Below are 22,057 nucleotides of genomic sequence, written 5' to 3' on the forward strand. Positions count from 1 at the left end.
CGCCTCCTCCTTGATTTCTGCTCATTGCTAGGCAGAGGCAGCTCCCTCCCAAGGCAGGAGAGTGTCCCACACGGAAGTCAAGTCACCACTCAATTCACATGAGACCTCAGAGAGAGGAGCTGGGGAAGCAAACCACACTTGGCAGCAAAACTCCAGGAGCTCTCAGCTTGTCCTGCTTGCAGTCACAGCTACAGCATCTGCCTGAGAGACAGCTCCTAGGAGATCTGCCAGGAGGAACAAAAGGAGAGAGGGAGAAAGACAGAGACTTTCCACTTCACCATGCGGGTAAGAAACAAACTATTTACCAATTTCCAGGACATTATTTTTCAGCACCTCTGAACCACTTGTACCTTAGAAATATGGCATGCTGTGCTCTACTACACAGGTGCTTGGAGCCCCTTAGGTACTCCAGTGTTCAAAACGTAGTAAAAAGATTCAGTTCCTCTTCCCAGCAAGCAATCTCATTCTTACTACGAACATGCCACAGGGAAAGCAGTGTGTTGTGCTTGCTTTTAGGACCTGCATCCTGGGAACGAGAGAGAGCCAAGCTCCCCACACCACCCCAAAAGGTGCAGAGGGGTTGGGCCAGAAGGGCCATTCACAGCTCCAGATGTTGATGCCAGAGTTTAGACTTACCAGAGTAAATCAGCAGGATTTTCCCCACTCCCTACCTCTCTCTGTGGGGGAAGGCTGAGGAGAGCTGACATCCTTGGTGTTTCAAGAGTCCATGAAATAAAACAAGAGAAGAGAGGGAGTTACAAAGCTTTGTTTCTGTAGCTTGAAAGAAAAAACAAACTTTTTTTTTATTCAAAAAGCCTTGCAAATTTCCTTAGATTGGGACAGATGGTAATTGTATAGGTGTCTTCTCAGTTAAAGATTATCACATTCCTTAGGAAACTATGACATAAGGCGGAAGGGCTTTAAGGGAAGGGAAGGGAGAAGGGAAGCATTTGTAGGAAACATCCCCAAGATAAAGACTTGGTTTTATTGTGTGTGGTGGGAACCACCCAAACCCTCACCAACCTGTAGTTAGAAAGAAAAACAAGGATATATAATCCTAGCCAGGTCCTCAGCCTAAAAAATAACAGGTGACTACATTATGGGCAGGAACCCAAAGGTAGGTACGATTATCATTATTTCGGGAGCGCTCAGAAGCCCTTGGCAGGGATAGGATCTGGCCTCTCAAGGAGGCAAGACCCAGCTAGAGAGAAGCAAGTGCTCTTTAGGGCATGTAAATCCTTCCTACATTAAAATTACTGCTTCTCATTGCACAGGTTACTTCTGTTACACCTTTACATGACATGGCTCCAACCCTGCTCCAAACATGGGTCAGGAAAGAGCTAAACTGCCACCTTCCTCCTTGATAGCAAGGATTAGAGTCCACACTTTATACAACTCCTTCTTTATACAACCCAAGGCTTTTTTGCTTGCACAAAGCACCTGTCCAGCTGCCTCATCCTGCCAGAGAGCTGTGAGCCTGGGCAACTAGAGCCACTGAAAGTAGGTGTAGGACTACTAGTGACCAGAAGTCCCTGCCCCCTTAGCACAAATTACATCTGGCCCAAAGAACAGACTGGGCTGCTGCATAACAGTCCCAGGGGCCAGGGTTTAAACCTGCCTTTGCCTCATGCTTAGCCCAACTCATGTGCATTGTAGTAGCCACCATAGTGCATTAAGCTTGCTGAACAGACACTGTAATAACCATATGTTTGAAGATCCCCCTCTGGAGCTCAAGATATTTTTTATTCATTATTGCAGTTTCCAGTTCCCCTTCTGTGAAGCAATAAACTGCAAATATTTTGCAAGTTCACCACCACTTCCCAGCTTTCAGCCTGCTCCCTCATATGCAGATTCACTCTGCCTGCAAAGGGGGTACCACATGGTAAATTGTGTTGCTATGGGAACACAGAGAAAAGCCTGCCGAGCTGCTAAAGATGCAAGTATCATGACATCCTTATAGCCTAGACAGCTATGCACTGGTGACCTAAAGAAACGTCCCACCAATTCTTAGCACTTGACTGGAAAAGTGAAAAGTAAGAAGTCCCTCTTGGTATTAAAGTCAGTGCTCATTGTTTTGGGAGCACTCAGAAGCCCTTGGCAGGGATAGGATCTGGTCACACAAGACGTCAGGAGTGCTGATAGAGGCATGTGGCCTGCTGAAGCTGTGCAGGGCCAGCCTCAATGCTGGCCAAGACCCCGAGGCAGGGGTGAAATGGCCATAGGAGCCAGTATACCACTGTCAGCGGTCTGGAGCAGCTTCCCCACAAAGCTGTATGCAGAGCTGGTGGGGATTTGAACACGGAGAGCTATCAAGTGGTATGTAATTATGGACAAATTAGGGGGGAAGAAAAACATTACCTTGATCATTACCTTGATACTGTGCTGCATAGTGACACTGAGACGTATCACAATAGTTCTAGAGAAACCCAAATAAGGAGTGGAGGCTATAGAGGATATAGCTTGGAGAGGGAAGAGAGACAAGAAAGGGGTTTATGCCTGTTGTGATAGGGGTCTTCTCACTCTCATCCAAATCTTGAAAGGAAAAGAAAGCACGGTAGCAGTTTTTCTCCCTAAAAGCAGCTTCCAGAGCAGCTTTTAAGAGCAAAGCAGCTACTTTACTTGAAGGGTGTGTTAGCCCCCTGCACCATGTGGTATTGTTGCATTATGCCAGTACATAAAGATGCTCCTCCCTTATCCCCAACACAGGTAGATCACATATGCTAGATATGGCACAACACTGTGGCGCAGGGGAACAGCCCTGCAGCTGGGGGGTGAGGGGCCTTGTTACTCCAGATGCCTCCAACCCCCTCAGCCTGGCTATAAGGACCAAGCTCCAGGCTGGATGCAGCCAATTTATAAGCCTGCCTTTATAATCCTACCAGCATCTCTCCTAGGAAAGAGCTGGGCTCATCAGGATGCCTTGCCTCCCAAGCAGAGTACCAGGCCTGCAGATGAGGGGCCAGGGATGACCTGGAAACAGAAGATGTGGTGCTAGCATGTCCACTCACCTCTTCCCACCCTCAGCTGTGGTTAACACCAATAGGACAGCAGTGTAAACTTGTTGGCTTCTGACATCTGAGAATACCTTGAAAATCTAATGTACTCCTTTTCTACTCCACCACCAAAAAAAGGTACCACGCCCTTCTCCACATCACAGTGGTCACTGGTAGAGCTGAAACACTGGGAGCCCCAGTAGGCAATCTCTGCAGGATGAGACTGGTGTGCATACAGGCTGAGAGAAATCATCTAGGCAGGAATGAAAATGCAGCCTGCAGAGAGGTGGTGCCAGCCTATATCTGTGCCAGCATCAGCAGGTGGGGCAGAGCTGCAATGAGGGCTCCTGCTCCCTCCCCATATGCCAGGACACAGGCTCTTGGCTGAGGGCAAGCAGAGTTTCTGCTCCAGCTAAGTGCTTACCCACCTGTAAGAGTAGGAGCAATGTGGAGAAACCAAGGCAAGATGGGGAGCTGAGAGCAAAAATCCAGTTCTCCCAACTCAAAGGAGGCTCAGGGCTGTGATAAAGCAGACGACAGCACCAGAAATGCCCTCTGCAGCTTGAGCTAGGTCTGGCAGTGGGCAGCACTAGTCCCTACTCTAACAGCACCTCTGCAATGAAAGTCCCTCTTTTCAAGCCTCCCAGCCTCACTCTCAGCAATGCTTGTCAAATGAGGAGCATCAGTAAGCAGAAAGACAACACACTCTCACCTTCTTTTGTCCACCGATGAAATCCTTTCTGGCAGAGTTTTAACCTTTGGCTGCGTTCTCAGTTTGGCTCTTTATTGCCAGTCTCCACACAGCTCTTTCACTTTGAGTGAACTCAGGACCCAGGCTCCATGTGAGAGGTTTGGCAGAGCGTTTCAGTCCTTTCCTCATCCTGGTACCATTCAGGTACCATAGTCTAGTTCTTAAGTGAGAGCTTGGGGTCCAAATCTTACAGCACAGCTTGGTTGCACCATCACCACTCAGCTCTGGAGATGACAGCCGGATAAACTTGTTTGGCCACTCTTTCCACAGACTGATTATAATCCCCATCCCCTGGCAGCTGCCTCCTGCTTCTGTGCTGTGTCACCATGCCCCTGGGAATAGCAGCATAACTGTTTGTGGGGCCACATCACAAACCTGCTTTCTGAACACCCTTTGCAATCTTCATTAATTCATTTCCTCCCAAACTCGGCCCCAACACTGTAACAGACATGAATCTCCTCTGCTTCCAAAAGGCAGAGAGAAGAGAGTCACAAGGTCTGCCAATGAGGCACTAGCAATAATCAGGACTAGCAGAATGGGATATAGGCTCCTAGGATCTGGATGTCACTGGAAGGCTTTTCTTTCCTACAGGGTGACCTGCTGTCTCTCCTGCCTTTTTCTGGAACCGTTTATTCCCCCTTCTTCAGATAAACCAGAAGGAAAACAGGCTGGCACCGGGATGTACCCTGCTCTTCCCAGCAGTTTTATTTGACCTAATGGCTTGACTGATAGGCAAAAAACACTCTTAGCTTTGTCCATCCAGTGTAGCTACACACCTCCCTCTGCCCCTAAGAGGGATAGGCTAGGGGATGCCCAAGTACATCCTGCCCATGCTTTCTTTTGGGATGCCTTTCTTCTGCTACTGCCAAATGCTCTGAACTCCAAACAGTCTCGCAGAGCCTTTGCAGACCACTACAGTGCTGGGTCAGCATAAAATAGTGCAAAATGTTTGTCTGTACTATTAGAGACAGGTTTCTGTGCAGAGTTTGGGTGGAGGGGAGAGGGGGGAAAAGAAAAAGAAGTGGTTCTCACCTGCTTTTAGCAGCTAGAGTGGAGCAGCTTGGTCTTGTTGCTCCATAAGTGGGATAAGGCTCTGATCCACATGGTCACAATGCCTTCTAGATGTTTTCAGGAACAAGTTTGCTCCAAGTCCAGACATGGGAACTCCCAGAAATCACGCTGAAGCCTCTCCCGGTTTTCTCTTCCATAGGATGAAATTCTGTTGACTCCCTGGAGAGAGTTTCCTGATGATTTGGACCCATTTGCCCTGGTAAGCTTTGCTCCCTCTGCACTCACAGGGAGTTCAGCACAACTCCAAAAGGGGGAAAGGAAGGATGTCACAGCCAGGGGCTGACTCTGTTCTCCCCCAAATCTGAGAAGCTGGAAGAAACTCATCCCTGTTAATTCCCTGGGGTTTTCTATGGGCAGGATGAACAGGAGTGGGATTTCATCCTCGTGAGTGACATCCATCAAATGGGCAGTGAGAAGGAGATCAAGAGGAAGAAGTTCCTGGATGAGCTGAGCAAGAAGGGGTTCACCATCAAGGTGAGGGGCCATAGGAGGGAAAGGCAGCAGATACTTGGATATCTTGTAGTACCCAAGGTCTGAGCATAGCTCAGGCTCCTGCATCCCAGGAGCTGGGAGAGGCCTGAATCATCCAGCCAGTCTCCCCACCAGTGCTGTAAAACACACCACGGACCAAGGGAGACACCAGCCCCAGGACTCACACAGCCCCTGGGCCTTGCAGGGGAATTAACACCAAACCGTCCTTTTGCTGCTTTGTGCCTTGTGATGCCCTCTTGATTCTGGCCCATCCTGGGGTTATTTCAAAACAGATCCCCATCCCCAGTAACAGCATGCGACCAGGCTACCTGAGCCTGTTTTGGCCTGACAGATAGCATCTAGCCAGCTCAGTGACTGGGTACACAAAGGCCGCAATAATCCTTTTCCTACCACCACCACTAAAAGGAGGGTTTGGAAATCAGGCCACAGACTTTTCCCAGCATCAGGGATCAGACCACAGTGAGAGATCAGAGCCAGCAAGCAGCATGGAGCTGAAGGACCTTTGCATCTCTACTCTCCTGGAAAAAAGGGAGCTCTGCAGTCTGTTGCCCTCACTTTCATGCAGGCCTCTGCCCTCCTAGTGGAAGTCCCTCTGGCCAAGCCTTTGGCTCAGACAGCATAGCTTTAACAGCCCTTCTCTTCCACCCCCTAGAAAATTGAGGACAAGAAGCTATTTTATGGAGTCCGTGCCCCAAAATGGATCTTCCGGAAATACCAATGGCTCATGAGGAACCCAGACAGCAGGTTGCAAAGCCCCGGTGCCCATCATGATGTACCAGTGACAACCAGGTACTGAGCTGAGCTACTGACTATCTATGCCTTGCAGTCCTGTTCCTCAGCTCTAGCACTGATTTTTCCAGTGTAACTCAGGGTTTTGCCAGGCTTCCCATTTCTAGGCATCCCAGGAATTCCCATTCCACAGAACGCCACCTACCACTGCAACTGGTGCTAAGTTGCCAGCTCCTCTCTGTCCACAGCTAAGTTATCCTTTCTTTCCCCCTTCTGCCTTTGGATTTTGGTGCATCTCTTCTCCCTTCCTTCCTGCTGCCCTGCTTTTCAGGGCCAGAAAGCCAGCCTGCCTTCCCAGAACAGCCTTTAACCCCAGTTTCTCCTTGCTCAGGATACGGATTGTGAACTTCATCCTGCAGAACACAGTGACTCCTGACCTCGGTAAGGGAATGTGGATAATGGGCCACTACATCACCCTTATCCCTGCTGCAGTGCACAGCTTGAATTGGCAGCTGGGGTTCATCCTGAGAGGTTGATTTGCTACTGTGTCTGGAGGGAGATTTGGACTCGTAGTCAAGAACAGCCTGCTATTCCCCATCTCCAAATCCCTGACCTCAGCTGCCCACTGCTGCTGTCCTGTGTCCCCAGAATAGCTCATCCCTCCCTGGCACCCCAAGACTCAGACATCAGCAGGATAGGTGCAGGGTGCTGGCTCTCTGGCTGTCCCTAAGGGTCTTCCTACCTGGCTTGCTCCCAGAGCCACCCCCAACGCAGCCTGGTAGAGTAGCACAACCAGAAGGATTATCACTGATCCCTTTGGAATAGCTCAGCCTTTCCCAGGCATTTTTCCCCCAAAGCTTCATGAAAGGTTTGGGGTCATTCTGCCTGGCTGGGAGTATGCAGGGGAGAGATCAAAGCTTCATCTCACTAACCTTCCCTGTTCTACTCTGCTATCAGAGAAGCTGCGTGACCTGATGAAAAAGAATGTCTTTGAGGCAGCATTTCCACTGCACGAGGTGAGGCTGAGCACGCAGGTACCTGACAGTAAAAGCCATGAGAGGCAGAGGAACAAGGCTGGGTGGGGGAGACCTTCGGTTAATTGAGGCTGAGTAAGCATGTGTGTGGATGAAGGGCATGACCAGTCTCCAGATGGCAGCCTGGGGAGCCAGCCTGCGGATTAAGATTGCCTTGATGTTCCTGTGTCTGACCAACTTCTCTGCTCTCCAGAAAGAAGAGAAAAGCTTGTTCCTAAAGGAGAAATGGGCTCGATGGAGAGATATATTTTGTCAACAGCCAATTGAGAATATCAGGTAATGCAGGCAGAGAGGCACAGCTGACCCATCTAGCCAAGAGGCCCCAGTAAGCCACCACCTGAAACTCAGAGGTTTATATCCCTTCTCAAACTCCTGGGCATTCTTTTAAATCATTAGCTTGAGCCTGATTATTCTCATACACATAGGACTTCTTCTGAAGTCTGTTAAATTCTTAGCCTAAGGGGTATTCTGTGGCTCTGTCTGCTAATTTTGCAGTATGAAACAGCCCCCACATCTGCACTGGTTTTTAATTGGCCTGTTTCATTTTAAACCACCCTTTCCTTCCATTCCTGTGTTTAAAAGCATCAGCACAGCACATCTGGCCTGAGGCTAAACTTGGGACATTAAAGGCAACAAGGGGATGCCCTAGCTGTATTAAAACTACAAAGGGCACAGCTCTTATTTCTAAAGGGAAGGGAGGAAAAAAAAAGCATAATGCAGAAGTTTTGTTTCTTTCTTTTTTTTTTTAAAGGCATTTCTGCAGATTTTGTCTTCACAAAGCAGATCAGCTGTGACCTCTGTTACTTGTGCAAGACAGAGATACAAACCAGAATGCAGGCAGGACATGTCAAATATTTAGAGTAATTGAGAAAATTTCAAACTAACGGGGCTGAAAAAAATCACCCTGTATAAAGTCTGGGCAGAAGTCTCTAAACTTCTAGCAATCATTATGACAAAGACCCCTCGCCCCCTCTCTTCCCTCCAAAAAAGAAAACAAACAAATGAAAAATCAAGTTGCACACCAGAGGTGGTATATCTTCAAGGGACAACAGAGCACTGAGCATTGATTAATTCTCCAAGGCCAGTGGAAGGAGAGGAAGAATCATAGAGTTTTCAAGGGGGTCTGTTAGGGAGACAGAATACTAGAATGGGGATGTTGTGTTCTCCTTCTTTAAATGTTTCTTATAGTTTAAGAAGTCTAGTAGGGAGTCTTGATGCCTCTTCAGTGGGCAGGGTCAGACAAATCATTGTTTCTGTTGAGCATGCATCAGGACCCACTGTTATCTTGGGGGGGTTAAGGAGCCAAGCATGAAATTTCTTACATAGGTCAGGGAGCCAGTTACCACTTTTGACTACTAGTAGAAAGTTATTTCCCCTGGAATATAGGGGAGAAGGCAGATACATCAGTTAGTAACTACAGTTACTTCTTGTCTGTACCTCCAAACCTCTTCCACATCTCAGAAAAACTGAGATGCTGCCACTCAAAAAAAAAAAAAAAAAAAAAAAAAAAGTGAAAGAACTGCAGGAAGACAGATGAAATCAGAACAGAAATTGGTTTGGTAAGAGCTTTGAGACATACTGTACCCCACAGCCCGCAATCTTCCTTCTAATCTCCCATTTTTAAAATTGTTCTGTAGACACTGACTGCAGCTTGGTCTCTCAACCATTCCCTCCCCTTCTTGCCCGGGGTATGATTAATGTGATCACTTCTCCCTTTGAATTAGTCCCTCTGGGCTCCCTTCATGAAAGGGAAAAAGCAGCACTTCCAGGAGCATGCCAGCATCACATGGGTGGACGTTGCATGAGAGCAACTCTCTCTGCAGCAGCCCAGGGCAACAAGCTCAGAGGAGGGCCTACCCTCTAAGCACTGCACATTAACCAAGGTAAAAACAAACAAAAAACTTCATCCCTTTAGTTTGCTTCAACCTCTAGGTTGGTTGAGAGCAAGAGTAGCCTTCTTATGGGCCACTCCAAATCCCCATATGACAGCATGCCCCATACTAGGCACTACAGATCAAGTTAACTCTATGGCCACAACAATCTCGCATTGTTTTCTGCTCTGCATTCGCTCCTCAGCTGGAGCTGTGCTCTGAGCAGGTCTTTGCTGTGCTGCCCTGCAATGATGTCCACAAAGCTCTTTGCTACATCCTCACACAATCTTTTAAAGCCCACATGCAAAGAAGCCCAGCTATAATGCTTAGGCATTACCTTGCATATGCTGCTGCTGAAGTCCCCTATGATCTGCTGCCCACTCATGTTCTTTCCAGCTCCAGTCTCCAAATCCCAGCCAAATCCCCAGACATACAGAGAGCACCTCCCCTCCTGGACCTGATGTCCGTTAAGGGGTGGAAGTGATCTTCAGTGTTTTCTAGTGGCATCTGGCAGCATGGCCTCCTTCACTGGCTCTGAAGCACATCTCACCTGCAGCCTTTCCTTCCAGGGGTTATTTTGGTGAGAAGGTGGCCTTGTACTTTGCCTGGCTGGGTTGGTACACCTACCTGCTGGGAATTGCTGCAGTGGTTGGACTGCTGGTCTTTGTGGCTGGGATTACAGTTTTCAGCTCCAGTCAGGTGAGGTAAGACTGTTGGGGATGCCAGGTATGCATCCCATTCATGATCCTTCATCATGCTTGCAGATTTGAGTGGAAGCTAAGCCACTGCTGTTCTCCTTTGCTTTCCATTTCCCGCTTCTCCCTAGCAAGGAGATCTGTGAAGCCAATACAACCATTATGTGCCCGCTCTGTGATCAAAAGTGCCCATTCTGGCTGCTCTCTGACACCTGCACCTATGCCAAGGTAGGTAGCTCCCTTCTAGTGACAGGTTCAGGGCAAAGGACAGGCAAATGCTTCCAGCTTATGCTGTGCCCACATCACTAGAAACAAGAGTTGCCTGTGAAAGGTGGCTACACTATGCAGAAGATTTCCCGTAACCTCTGTAATAAGGAGGTGGTATAGCCATATCAGGCCTCCATCACCACCAAAGTAAAGGAAATTATACCACAGTCTAACAAGTCTCCAGTACCTACCACCTTCCTGCATTTTGCCCCTCTTAAAACATCTTTACCTATCTCTGGGGAGACTGGGTTGGCAAGAAGACCTGTTTTCCCATGGACTGTGTGAGCACAGAGCCTTCCCCCCAGATGCCACAGCCCTGACACTCAGCTGTCTCCAAGTCACATTCTTCTTTGCTCTCCTGTTCTCCAGGTCACTCACATGATTGACAACGAGGGGACAGTTTTGTTTGCCATGTTCATGGCAATCTGGGGTAGGTGTCAACACCTCAGCAGCAAGTAAACAGAGTTCGGAAAAGGGAACAGCACAGGGGCAGAGCAGGTGCACAAGAGCAGGGCACCAACATGGCTCACCTGGGACTGAGCACTTCCCACAGCCCCAGCAGAGCTATGCAGCTCAGTACACAAGAAGGAAGGGTACAGCAGAGCAGATACAGAGCAATAGCAGGAGGAAGAGGGGAGTCTTCAAGTACCTTTGGACAAGAGTTTCAAAGCCAGCCCTGAGTAGTCCCCTCTAGAGCTCAGTCTTGGCACTTCACCCTTGCCAGGCCTCCATCACCCCAGCACCTTCAGCCAGGGTGACAGACTCTCCATCTTCTAGTGGACTACAACCTCCAACACATACTTCAAGGCCCACAGGGCCATTTTCTACTCATGGACTTTTAAAGCCCTTAGCTCCTCTGCTTCCAGGAGCATCAGTTCCCCTTCCAGACACAGCAAGGGATAAAATCACCCCAGCTTTTTCCTACTGTTCCCCACATACTCCTCATCTTTTCTGCATGATAGCTTTTACACCTTTCCCTCATCACAGCCTCCTCTAAGTCACCCAGCAAACTCTTCCTCTTACTGTCTGAACTAGAGACTTTTCTAGCAGCTGCCTGTAAGTGATCCCAGCTGAGAGAAGGAAGGATCAGCAGATCCCTTATTAACCCTTTCCCAATTGCTGAATAATCTCTTAGCTCCTGTGGAATAAGTACAACAAACCACTAGATTCTGATCTAATATGACCGCAACTCCACATTAGCTACATATCTCACTTGATTTTATTACAGCTCTTTCAGTTACAAACACTATAGTGACTGTAATTAATACGCATTTGGGCTGGGCTGTGAGGCTGTGACCCAAGGAGGCCATAGGCATGATCCTGGATGTTGCTACGCGCCTGTTTACATGGGGATAAACTCAGGAAGGTTAATCCAGATTAACAGAAGGTGTGGCTGCAAATGAATTAACAGAGGCATAGCCATACTGGGGTGCAGTGCTAAATATTCCACTGTAAAGGCATATTTTTCACTAATCTAGAATAATTTGGCTGGCTGGTTCCACGTAATCACACTCACCACAACAGAATAGCCATGGTGCTTATTCCAGTTTATGCCAAGCCTCTGCAGTCACTAGAGGTGGCTTGAGTCCCAGTATAAACCCATGCATGTACCTCCATCCCTCTCTCCACACCAAGCCAAGTGCTGGTTGCCACCCATCTTGGATATTTTCCTGGTCGCTGAGATGCAAAGGTGGATGCTCCAAAGTGCTAGTGAGTGTGTGCTATCCCAGCCAGCACTAGTGAGAAAACTGACCCTTGTGTCTGTATGTCCAGCCAGCTCCACTTGGGATCCGCACCCTGAGTTGGTGCAGCAGTTAAGAGCTGTCAGCAGCCTCTCCTTCATGGGCCAAGGGTGGTCTGGGTTCATTCACCCTGAGGCTGGATGGTAATGTGACTGTCTGATCCACTTTGTAGTGTGGAGGGGCAACTTTTTTTCTGGAGCCAATTCTGAGCATCATAACGCTCCCTTCTTCTGCCTGCAGCCACTGTGTTCCTGGAGCTGTGGAAGAGACAGAGGGCCACTGTGGTCACCAACTGGGACCTGTACCAGTGGGATGATGATGAGGTGAGGATGTCATCTTTCCTTAGTGCTTTTCTCTTTCGGGGTAGGACCTACAGAAGAGACACAGCACAGGCACCCCCCTGCCCATCTCTCTGGATGTGGACATCTAATGGATGACCATAAGCAAGGGGCAAAGTCAACCCCTGGCTCCTTTGATAGTCCTGGGAGAGATAGACCAGACGCCTCCAGAGAGTGGAGCAGTTGCTAGTCACCTCTTGCCATTGCTAGTCACCCCTCCACCTGCACGAGAGCTTGAACTTAATCAGGACCAGCCATGCCACTGTGGTTTAGCCTGGCTTGCCTTGGCTTGCCTTGGGAGCTCATCCCTGCAAGCTACTTCCCAAAGAGATAACAACCCCTGCATAGAAGAATGTCAGCTACATTTTTCATTAATTCAAACCTGAGAGGTATTTGCTGGATGGCCAGTCAGCAAAATGATGAGGGCTTAATAGCTTTTGCAGAGGAAAGCAGAAGCAATCAGTCCACAGGCAAATGGGCAATGCTTCCCAGATGGTGTCCCAGACTCGCTTGGCTTCTCGGGAGAAAAGGGTATGGTGCAGGGAGCCTTGATGAAACACAGGGTAGCCCTGTAAGTGGCTCTCTCTCCTGCTAGGAAGTTCAGGTGCCTGGATCTCTTTGCATTGCACCTGTTTGTGCAACCATACATATATTGTCATTGCCCGAGTCTGTTCCTGCTGGGCACACCTCTGCAGGCCAAACATTTATCAAGGTCCTTGTCCTCCTTTGGCCCTGCTCATGCTGTATCTCCATTGGCACAACCACCCCTGGGCTTGCCACTACTTACGCATGGTTCTGATGGATTGTCTCTTCCTCATCTTTTTAGGAGGAACTGGCTATGGAGCTGATCAATAACCCTCTGCACGAACCCCAGCGGTACCAGCACTCCTACTTCCGCAGCACCATCGTAATCCTCTTGGTTCTGGTCATGGTATGTGCCTTACTCAGACATCCTGCCAGCTGGGTGCATCATGCCAGAGCATGCTCTGAGTGTAGGTTTGTGTGGCTATGCTTGCCAGGTGATGATAGGAAGTTCTGGTTGAAGGGCATGTAGGACTTCCTTCTTTCCTGCTTGCTCTGCTGCAGGAAAAGGGCCTCAGAACAGAGTGCCCTGTTGCTGGAGGCTGAAACCAGGTTGTTACAGCAGGTCTGTGCCCATCACAAGGATCTGGGGGCCTCACAGTCTGCTGAGCTGATGGTAGAGGTCAACAGCCCTTCATGGATTTGGGCCAAAGTCTCTGCTTTTGCAGTGGAGAGCAGCGAGGATCAAGACAGGAGCAGCATGCCAGGGCCTACACTGTGATACACAGTGGGTAGGAAGAGGCAAATTGTCCCCTAGACACTTGTTTCTCCCTGTGGGACAATGGAAAGAGTCTAGACAAACAGTTCAGACAGAAACATCCACACTACGAGCCTGTAAGGGGGATAATGCTCTCCCAAAGAGCACTGGCTTGTATTTGAGGCCATGACCAAACGAACTCTGGTGAATGGTGCCATGGTGATTGAAGGGCTGGTGTTCCTCAGTTCTCCTCACCGCTCTGCTGCAGCACAAGAGAGCACTTACCCACAACGCACCACCTTCTGCCACTCCACTCCCGTCATTCTCTACTTCCCTAATTCTCCACAGATCGCTGTGCTGATCGGAATCGCCCATGCGCTCGTCATCTACAGGGTGATGGCAATGGCTCTCTTCACCCAGAGCACCTTTGAGTTCATCCGGGAGCAGGCCGACACAGTAGCAGTGATGACAGGGGCTGTGCTACACTACCTCACCATTGTCATCATGACCAAGGTACGGAGCATGATGCAGGGGGAACAGTGGGCCTTCTCCTTGCTCTCTTGCTGTCAGCTCTCCCTTCTCATTTTACACCTCTCTCCTGCAGGTCAACAGGCGTGTGGCCCTCTATCTCTGTGACCTGGGTAAGGGAAACCTGGGGTTGCCTCCTTCCTGCACCCACACTCCATGGCACTGAACTGTCCAGTGGTACCTGGGGGCTGCAGCAGAGCACCTCCTTGGTTCCCAAATGTAGCCAAACTTCTGGCCCCTTCCCTTCCTCTGCCCCTGCAAAACATCTACCAGGCAGCTCCTGACGTGCAGGTCTCCATTGGGATGCCAGCAGCCATCCAGCATGTATACCTTGCAAGCTCATTTGAGGTTCACAGGCTGCCAGCTGGTTCCCTAGCCACTTTATGCTTCAGAAGGGTAGTCAGCCTATGGGGCTGAGCACTAGTGCAAGTACAAAGCTATTGCAGCTGCTGGAGAGCTGACTAAATGGTCTCTTTCACAGCTGAGGGTCTCCTTCTGTTCCAGCTCTTGGCTCTGAGGTGGCTCTTTGCTGAGCTGGGCTCACTCCCTTCAAAGGGCTCCTGGCAGGATGAGCTCAGGTGAAGGGGCAGGGAGGGATCTACAGGAGGAGGAGACACCTTTCCAGTCTCCAGAGAGGTGCAGTGGGGGCCCCAGAAGGAGCAAGGCAAGGTCTCACTGTTGTGTGAGGAAGCCCCTGGGCTCTGCTCCTGTCCCCAGAGAAACCACGGACCTTCTCGCAGCGTGAGAACAACTTTACCATGAAGATCTTCACCTTCCAGTTCTTCACAAACTTCTCTTCACTCATCTACATTGCCTTCTTCCTGGGGCGGTGAGTGGCATCCGGCAGAGGGGAGCCCAGGGCAGAGGCATGCATCTTTGGCTCTCTGCTGGGAAGGGAAACACCAGTTCTGGAGGCCCTCTGTGCCAGGACAGACCAGCTCCTCTACCCTCACAGTCAGAACAGTGTCCAGGGCAGTTGGCAGAAGTGAGGGGGGTTCCTCCCAGAGCCCCTTTCTGACCAGCGTGAGCCAGTGGGACACCAGCAGGGCCATGGCTTTTCCCTGAGGGCATAGCAGGTGGGGGAAGCTCCTTGTCTCTGCTGGCAGTCAGAGGGTGGTGCCCACTATCCTGCAGCTGGATGTTCACCCAAAGAGAGGGGTCAACAGTGGGGCTCAGCAGATATCGTTGTTGTTGCTTCTCTGCTCAGGATCAATGGCCGCCCGGGAAATTACGTGCGTGTTGCTGGCAAGTGGAGACTGGAGGAGGTGAGGGACTTGCCACAGTGCTCTCTGACCCCACATCGCAAGCTTCTACCCTGCATTTCCCCACTGTTCAGCAAGGCCTTGCCAAGTTTCAGCTCCCTCCTATGGGGTCTGGCTTTGCCAAACAGTTCCTCAGGCCAAGCTGTTCATTTGCAGTGTGCCACTTTCTCCCCTTGTCCCTCCGCAGTGCCACCCCAGCGGCTGCATCACTGACCTCTTCATCCAGATGGCCATTATCATGTTACTCAAGCAGACCATTAGCAACTTCATGGAGTACCTGGTCCCGTAAGCCTTTCTCCAGCCCATGGAGTGCTCTCTGGGTGCTCCTGGGCATGCAACATGGCTTCTCTGCTCTTACAGAGAGTAACTTCAGCCCTTGGACCCAGTGTTTCTTTTTGTACCTTGTCTCAGGTGTCAAAGGCTGTTGCTGCTAGCAGTTCAGCCCTGCTGTTCTCTGCAGGCAGCACTACAAACTATTCCAGAAAGAACCAGTATTAGGCACTGCACCAGAGAGTAGGCATGATACCATGTCCCCAGGGAGCAGGAGCCTGCTAGCACCACTGCCACACATACCCCTTTGCTACTCATGCTGCTATAGTCCAGCTCAAACCAACTCGTATAGCCGACCAGTCTGAGCGCAACAGTGGCTTCAGAGCGGAGACCCATTCAAAGGCCAGGCACTCGCTGGACAGGGATGCTCCAGGTGTCAGGCAGCTTCCAGGACCTGCCTATAATATTGCACCACGCTGGATGGGCCTTCCCATGACGTCATGATCCACCAGCTGCTCCCTAGTTGTGGCCCTGTGTGGCTCACCTTCAGCAGTAGTCACATGTCTCTCAGAGCAGGGAAGGGGAAGGAGGGAGGGAGTCTGGCAGTCTGGCTTAACCAGGGCCCTGGCCCTCCACCCACACACTCCCTCCCTTTGCAGCTGGCTAACCTACAAGCTACACAAGAAGCAGAAGCGCCCCAAGAAGAGAAACATGATGATGTTTGGGGAGGAAGAGGAGGCTGAAGATCCCTGCAAAAAGCTGTGGCTGAGCAACTATCACCTCAGCGAAGTCAACATCTTCAGCTTGTTTGACGAGTTCTTGGAGATGGGTATGTGGGGCAAGTGAGGAGCGGCACTGAATGCTGCCCAGAGGGCACTAGCTGCAGATACAGGAGTGCGTTCCTTGGCTGGGAGATCCTGATATCAAGGAGCCTGATACTGGGGGCAGGTGTGAAGGTAGCCTTTGCTCATGCCGAGGGGAGCTAGCAAGGCCTAGAGCTCCATGTGAGCCTTGTGGGATGGAGAGGCCTAGTAGTGGTGCAGCTAACAGTCTCTACACATTAGTCCTACCAGCCATGGGAGAAGGAGAGGAAGCTGTCATGGCACCAGTATGGGAACATCCTCCCATGCTGAACGGAGGGCGTGAAAAAACTGGCCTAGTACCACTCCAGTCCCGTGAATAGAGAAGAGAGAGCTTTGGGACTGAGATCCCATGCCCAGCCCCACTCCAAGAACTCTCGCAAACCAAGGAGACACAAATCCAGACAGCAGTCAGGTCACTGCAGGATGTGCCCTCCACACCAGCACATGGCATTTTCTCCTTCCACAGTGATCCAGTACAGCTTCACCACCATTTTTGTTGCTGCCTTTCCACTCGCCCCACTGCTGGCATTCTTCAACAACCTCTTCGAGATCCGCCTGGATGCCATCAAGATGATACAGTTACACCGGCGCATGGTGCCCAGGAAAGCCAATGATATCGGTGAGATGCGGTCCAAGGAGCGCTCTCACTCCCCAGTGCAGCTGTTTGCCACAGAAGATGCTGGTATTAAGTCTCTTCCCCAGTGCAGGGCTCTTGAGTGTCCCTGTGCCAGGGCCTGGTACTACTTGACAATGGAGTTAGCAGAGCATAGGAAGAGCCATGGACTGGGGAAGGAGAAGCTATTTCAGCCACTGCAGAGGCTGAGACAGCTGGAAGCTCTCCTTCCTTGACCCAGTCCTCTTTGGACATGACAAACCTGTCCCTAAGCTGGGGCTTGGTTTGTGGCCTTAGAGCAGTGGCACAGGGATGGCAGCATGGGGCCTCCCTGACTGCTTTTCTCTCACAGGAATCTGGCTGCAGGTCCTGGAGGCCATCGGCATCTTGGCTGTCATTGGCAATGGACTGGTGATCGCCATCACATCCGACTTCATTCCCATTCAGGTCTACAAGTACACATACAGCCCCTGCATGACAGAAAACAGCACTACCATAGAGTGAGTGCTGCCAATCAGCAGCTCTCTCCCACCTGGAGCCCTGCCCACAACATCTTGGCCTGCCTCAGTGCTGCTGGTGCAGAAGTCCAAGGTTGCTGAGCAGTCTCCTGTGGTAGGGTGTGGGAGAAGGCGAGCAGAGCAGAGTTTTCCAGGTGGCACCCCATCTTCAGCATCCCAGCCAGCCTTCTGTTCACATCATCACCATGGCACTTGGAGGCCAGTGTGGGGTTGTGGAGAGCAGGCTTTGGTGGGTAAATTGGTACCCCTGCAAGGAAAGAGCAGACTCACTTAGTAACTTCAGAAAGCTACAGGAAGGACTTTCAAATGCTGTTGCCTGGGTGCCTGCCAATGCTCCCTCCTGCCCTTGCCCTCTTCCCCAACAGCTTTTGACTCACTATTTTCAATCAAACTGGATAAAAGTCTCAGGGGTTTTAGGTCCTCCCAGGTTGTGTGAAAATGGGAGGCTAGGAAGGGGAGGGAAAGACCCAGATGGGTGCTGGCTTCCCCCAAAAAGGGAGGCTACAGTTTGTACTCATCCATATTAATAGTCACCTGAGAAGGTACACACAAGGGTGATCTTAAAAGCTGCAGGAAGACAGGCTTTCTAGCAATCAGTCTGGGGCATTTCTTTCCATCCCTGAGAAAGATCCAAGAGTGACAGCTTTCAGTTAGGGCATCCTGCACACTCCCAGTGAGGCAGTGAACCAGGAACCCCCATCTCACCACTGTGCTGATGTGCGTGGATATGTTGTTTCTCCCTTTGCAGCTGCTCAACAGGTTACATCAACCACAGCCTCTCCATCTTCCGCACCCAGGACTTTGAGCCACATATGAAGTTGCCTGAAAAACTACCAGACTTTCTTAGGCATGAGATCAAGGAATGCAGGTAACAGCAGCTCTAAACCTTTGTTCTGTAGCATCCCCCACCCCAGCCCCTCACTGTGGCATCCAGCCAGTAAATGGTGAGCAGCTAGGCTGCAGAGTAAGGCTTGGAGAGGGACAATGGAAGAAGTCATCTCTGTTCCTCTGTTAAGAGGGAGCCCAGCACTGGGATTCCTCTCCAGCCCCCGTGGAGCCTGGCTAGAGGGAGCTCAGGCAGGGTGTGATGTCTGGTGCAGGGGGGAGGCTGGGCTGGCACTGACCAGGCTGTGCTGCAGGTACCGAGATTACAGGAATGCTGATGACTACAGCTACACAGTCCAGTTTTGGCATGTGTTTGCAGCCCGGCTTGCCTTCCTCATCCTCTTTGAGGTGAGTGCTACAGGAGCTGCTTGTGGACAGAGGAAGGGAGGGAGGAGGAAGAGGAGGAGGCTGGGGCAAGCAGGGGGATAGCAGCACTGGGAAATGGGCTGGGTGTGTGCCACTCACATGGGCCACATTAACGGGCCTGGGGAGCTCCTGCCTTTGGCTAAGAGCACCTGAGCCAGCGCTCCCTACTCATACCTCTGGCAACAGCTCTCACTGTCCATGGTGGCTCTGTTTCCTTTTTGCAGCATGTGGCTCTGTGCATCAAACTAATTGCAGCCTGGTATGTCCCCGATGTCCCCCAATCAGTTAAGAATTGTATACTGGATGAAAAACACACCAAACTTCAGAAGGAACTGAGGTGGGTGATGCCTGAGAAGGTCCCAGGGGCTACTGTCCTCAGAGACAGTACTGTCACCAGCAGGAGATCTGACTAGCTGGAAAATCAGTTCACTCCAAAAGCCCATGATAAGACCACCTTAACCACTGCTGCCCTGGGGGTCCCCCCATGAGGAGGCAGAGGCGTAGGGCTGTGAGTTCATGCCCTCTCAACAGCCACTCCATCAAACTCCATTCAAGGTCAGCAGGCCCCACTGAGGCTAAGCCCCACCGGAGGTTGCTGTGGGGAGCTGGCCATGGCCTCTCTTTGCAGCTATACAGAAACAAAAGCAGCTCTTGTTATTCATGAGGTATGCAGTGCTTGGAGTTGAGGCAGTGAAGCACCAAAGAGTAGTCTAACCCATCCATACTCAAACGCATGCTCTCTAAGCAGAGCACAGGAGGCCCCAGTGGGCTGCTTTGCTCTGAACATCCCAGGACTCCTCATCTTTGTGTGCTGGTGTTTGTATTTCTACCTGGGTAGCCATTACCACAGCTTTCCTTATGTCCTTCACCTCCTCCTTCATCCTCCTAGACTGTTGCTCTCTTTTGTAAGAAGAAATAAGATATGCTAGCCTGGATCAAGACAGCTAGGTAACTTCTCCTCTAGTTTTCATCCCAGCCTCTGCTACCTTCATCCACTGAAGCTGGAGAGCAGAAGTCTCACCCTGCAGTCACCAATAAAGGCCAGTGCTCCCACAGGCAGCCAGCTGGGGCAACCCAGGTCCAGCAGCCGCCCTGACCCCCTTTGGCATGCACAAATACTGCTCTTGGCTACAGGCTACACACTGCCTGTGAGCCATACAAAAAGGCCCAGATTAGAAGGACAAGTTATGCAGATCTTTAGCATTCCTTGAGCCCTAGTGTGTAAAACACTCATTTTAGAACAAGCTGCGTTACCCTTAAATAAGGATCCATCTCTCTCCAGCAGCAACAGCCTCACTGGCTAGCCCAGGTGCCTGGCTTTCAGTTATCTCAAGGCCACTAAAATGAGTCCCACCTGAGGTGATTCAATATTAGAGCTCACTCGAGGAAGGGTCTGTTTGTCTTTGTCTTTTCTTTTAGAAAAAGAAAAGCTCCAATAAAAAAGGGGGAATCATTTTGTCCAAATTTTCTATTTACAGCTTTTCAATCCTTGGTGAAAAAAAATGAAGTATCACAACTGGAAACAGAACCAGTAAAGCTCAGTGCTATAGGCTGGCCTTAGTGCTGCTATGCTTTACAGACTGGGCACCTCTTTGCAGGAGGGCTCACCCTGCCCCTCTCCAAGGCTAAGCTGGTCCCAGGTGCCACCTCTGAAATCCAGGCTAGAGCAGAGAACAGAGATACACAGGGCTCATAAAATACCATGCTGCCATAGTTCACTTTTGCTTCTGATGCCCTGTCAACACAGGGATTTTCCACAAACAACGTATCACCATTTTGTCATTTATCTTTGGCAAAAGGCCCTGTTTCCACTCAAAATATTTGTCCAATTCCCCATTACTCTCCAATTTGAATAGCTGACTTCCATGACATCCTTTTCCTTTCTCCCCCAGCATGATGGAGTACTCTACTGATGTGTAGCATGAGGAGAATGAGAAACATAGACCTGAGACCCCCTCCCCAGCCTAACAGTACCACAGGCATAGGAGATACCGTCATGGCACTGCCCAGAGAGACACGGTTCCCTGGCTGTGACTGAGTTTGGACTTGAACTGGGAAGCCACAATGTGATAGTGGCCTTGCAGGAGCAGAGCACTCCAAAACTTGCATGACCATGAGGAGATGCGGCAGACACAGGGATGGTGCTTTTCCAGGATGCCAAATAGCTGGGGAGAAGCTTTCATGCTATTAACAAACCACAGCGTGTTGCCAGCTGTGGCGAGAAGAGCTCCCATTTCCAGAGGCAAAGCCTACAGCTGGCCCAGGGAAAGGACAGCCCCACCAGCACAGCCTGTGGGTCCCTGTGATTCGAGCTTGGCGGCTCCTCAGGAAGAGCTGCTTTGTAGTCAGCTTTGGCCACCTTTTTCTGTGCCCTGCAAAGAGCCTAGTATGTTCAGAAGTATCCCAGCAGCCGTCAGGTGAACACAACATTGATCTGCAGAAGATGATCTGGATTTTCCATCAGTCACTGCCTTGATGTGCAATTCTGTGTTAAAGAGACCTAGCAGGAAAAGCCAGCTAGCTCAATCCAGGCTCACTTTCCAGCTCTTTTTTGCACTTTGGCCCCTCTTCCTCTGCCTTCAGTGGCCTCACTGTTCCCTCACTGCTGCAGAAATTTCAGTCCTTCCTCTTTCACGACAGCCAGCACAACCCAGCCCTTACAACAACTACTATATGGCTGCAGCTCCAACCCACTGCTTTCATGGACTCTGGAAAAATACAATTGTTAACAGAATTGTCTTTCGCACTAGGGCTCTGCCAAGCCAGTGCATCTGCTGTAAGAATGCTGAGCAGTTGTTGCTGACCCAATAACAAGCAAAATGGCAAATAAACCTAATACCCATGCAGACGTAAGCAGCTGGGTCTTCAGCTGCCATGACTCACTATTCTCACTAAAATTGCCTGTGCCCCCTGCTTTGTCATCTGCATCACTCAAAGAAATTCCCTCCCTCCCAATTATTTTCTTAATATGGATAATCAGAAAAGGCTGAACCTCAAGCATTTGTGCTTAGCATGGAGCCTGGCAGGCCTCAGCGAGGGGGGCTGCCAATCGGTAGCTTTGAAAGAAGTTGGTACTTTGATCATGCATAGCAGAAAATAACCTCTTAAGGGTGCTTAGACACTGGAGTAACAAATACATTGAGACACACTGAAAATCCTAAGTGGTAGGATGAGAAAGGATTATGACTCCACCTCTTGCTCCAAACCATGATCTGCAAGCCCAAAGTCCTGCCCAAGTCCTGCCAGCCTGACATTTCTCTACCATTTTACCTTAAAAGTCTTCCAGTGCTGGCTAGGGCTATACACAAGGTTGGTTTTTTTTGTTTGTTTGTTCACTTGCTTTTATGTAGCAGAAAGCAGGAGTTAAATGCCATGGTGGAGTAGATGTCACAGTCAACCCTAACTATTCTAATATCGGTGTATTCTTGACGTCCTAGTGTTGCTCACTGCTGGGTCTGCCTTTAGTAACTAATTGACTGAGATTTGAAAC

At 50.2% G+C, this 22,057-nt stretch overlaps 1 protein-coding gene across 1 annotated transcript; it reads left to right on the plus strand.

Annotated features, from left to right (window-relative positions):
* Window positions 1–279: 279 nt before the first annotated feature.
* ANO9 (anoctamin 9) lies at window positions 280–20,513 on the plus strand. Its single transcript, XM_062576361.1, has 24 exons — window positions 280–285; window positions 4,955–5,014; window positions 5,173–5,289; window positions 5,960–6,096; window positions 6,428–6,477; window positions 6,994–7,052; window positions 7,264–7,346; window positions 9,511–9,645; window positions 9,768–9,864; window positions 10,273–10,333; window positions 11,886–11,968; window positions 12,810–12,914; window positions 13,611–13,775; window positions 13,867–13,903; window positions 14,508–14,619; window positions 14,998–15,055; window positions 15,240–15,337; window positions 15,982–16,151; window positions 16,652–16,804; window positions 17,151–17,298; window positions 18,065–18,184; window positions 18,456–18,549; window positions 18,792–18,904; window positions 20,460–20,513. The coding sequence occupies exons 1-24, from the start codon at window positions 280–282 to the stop codon at window positions 20,485–20,487; spliced, it is 2,289 nt and encodes a 762-aa protein (XP_062432345.1). The 3' UTR covers window positions 20,488–20,513.
* Window positions 20,514–22,057: the final 1,544 nt, after the last annotated feature.

The sequence above is a fragment of the Rhea pennata genome, chromosome 5 (genome assembly GCF_028389875.1).
Source record: "Rhea pennata isolate bPtePen1 chromosome 5, bPtePen1.pri, whole genome shotgun sequence".
Taxonomy (NCBI): Eukaryota; Metazoa; Chordata; class Aves; order Rheiformes; family Rheidae; genus Rhea; species Rhea pennata.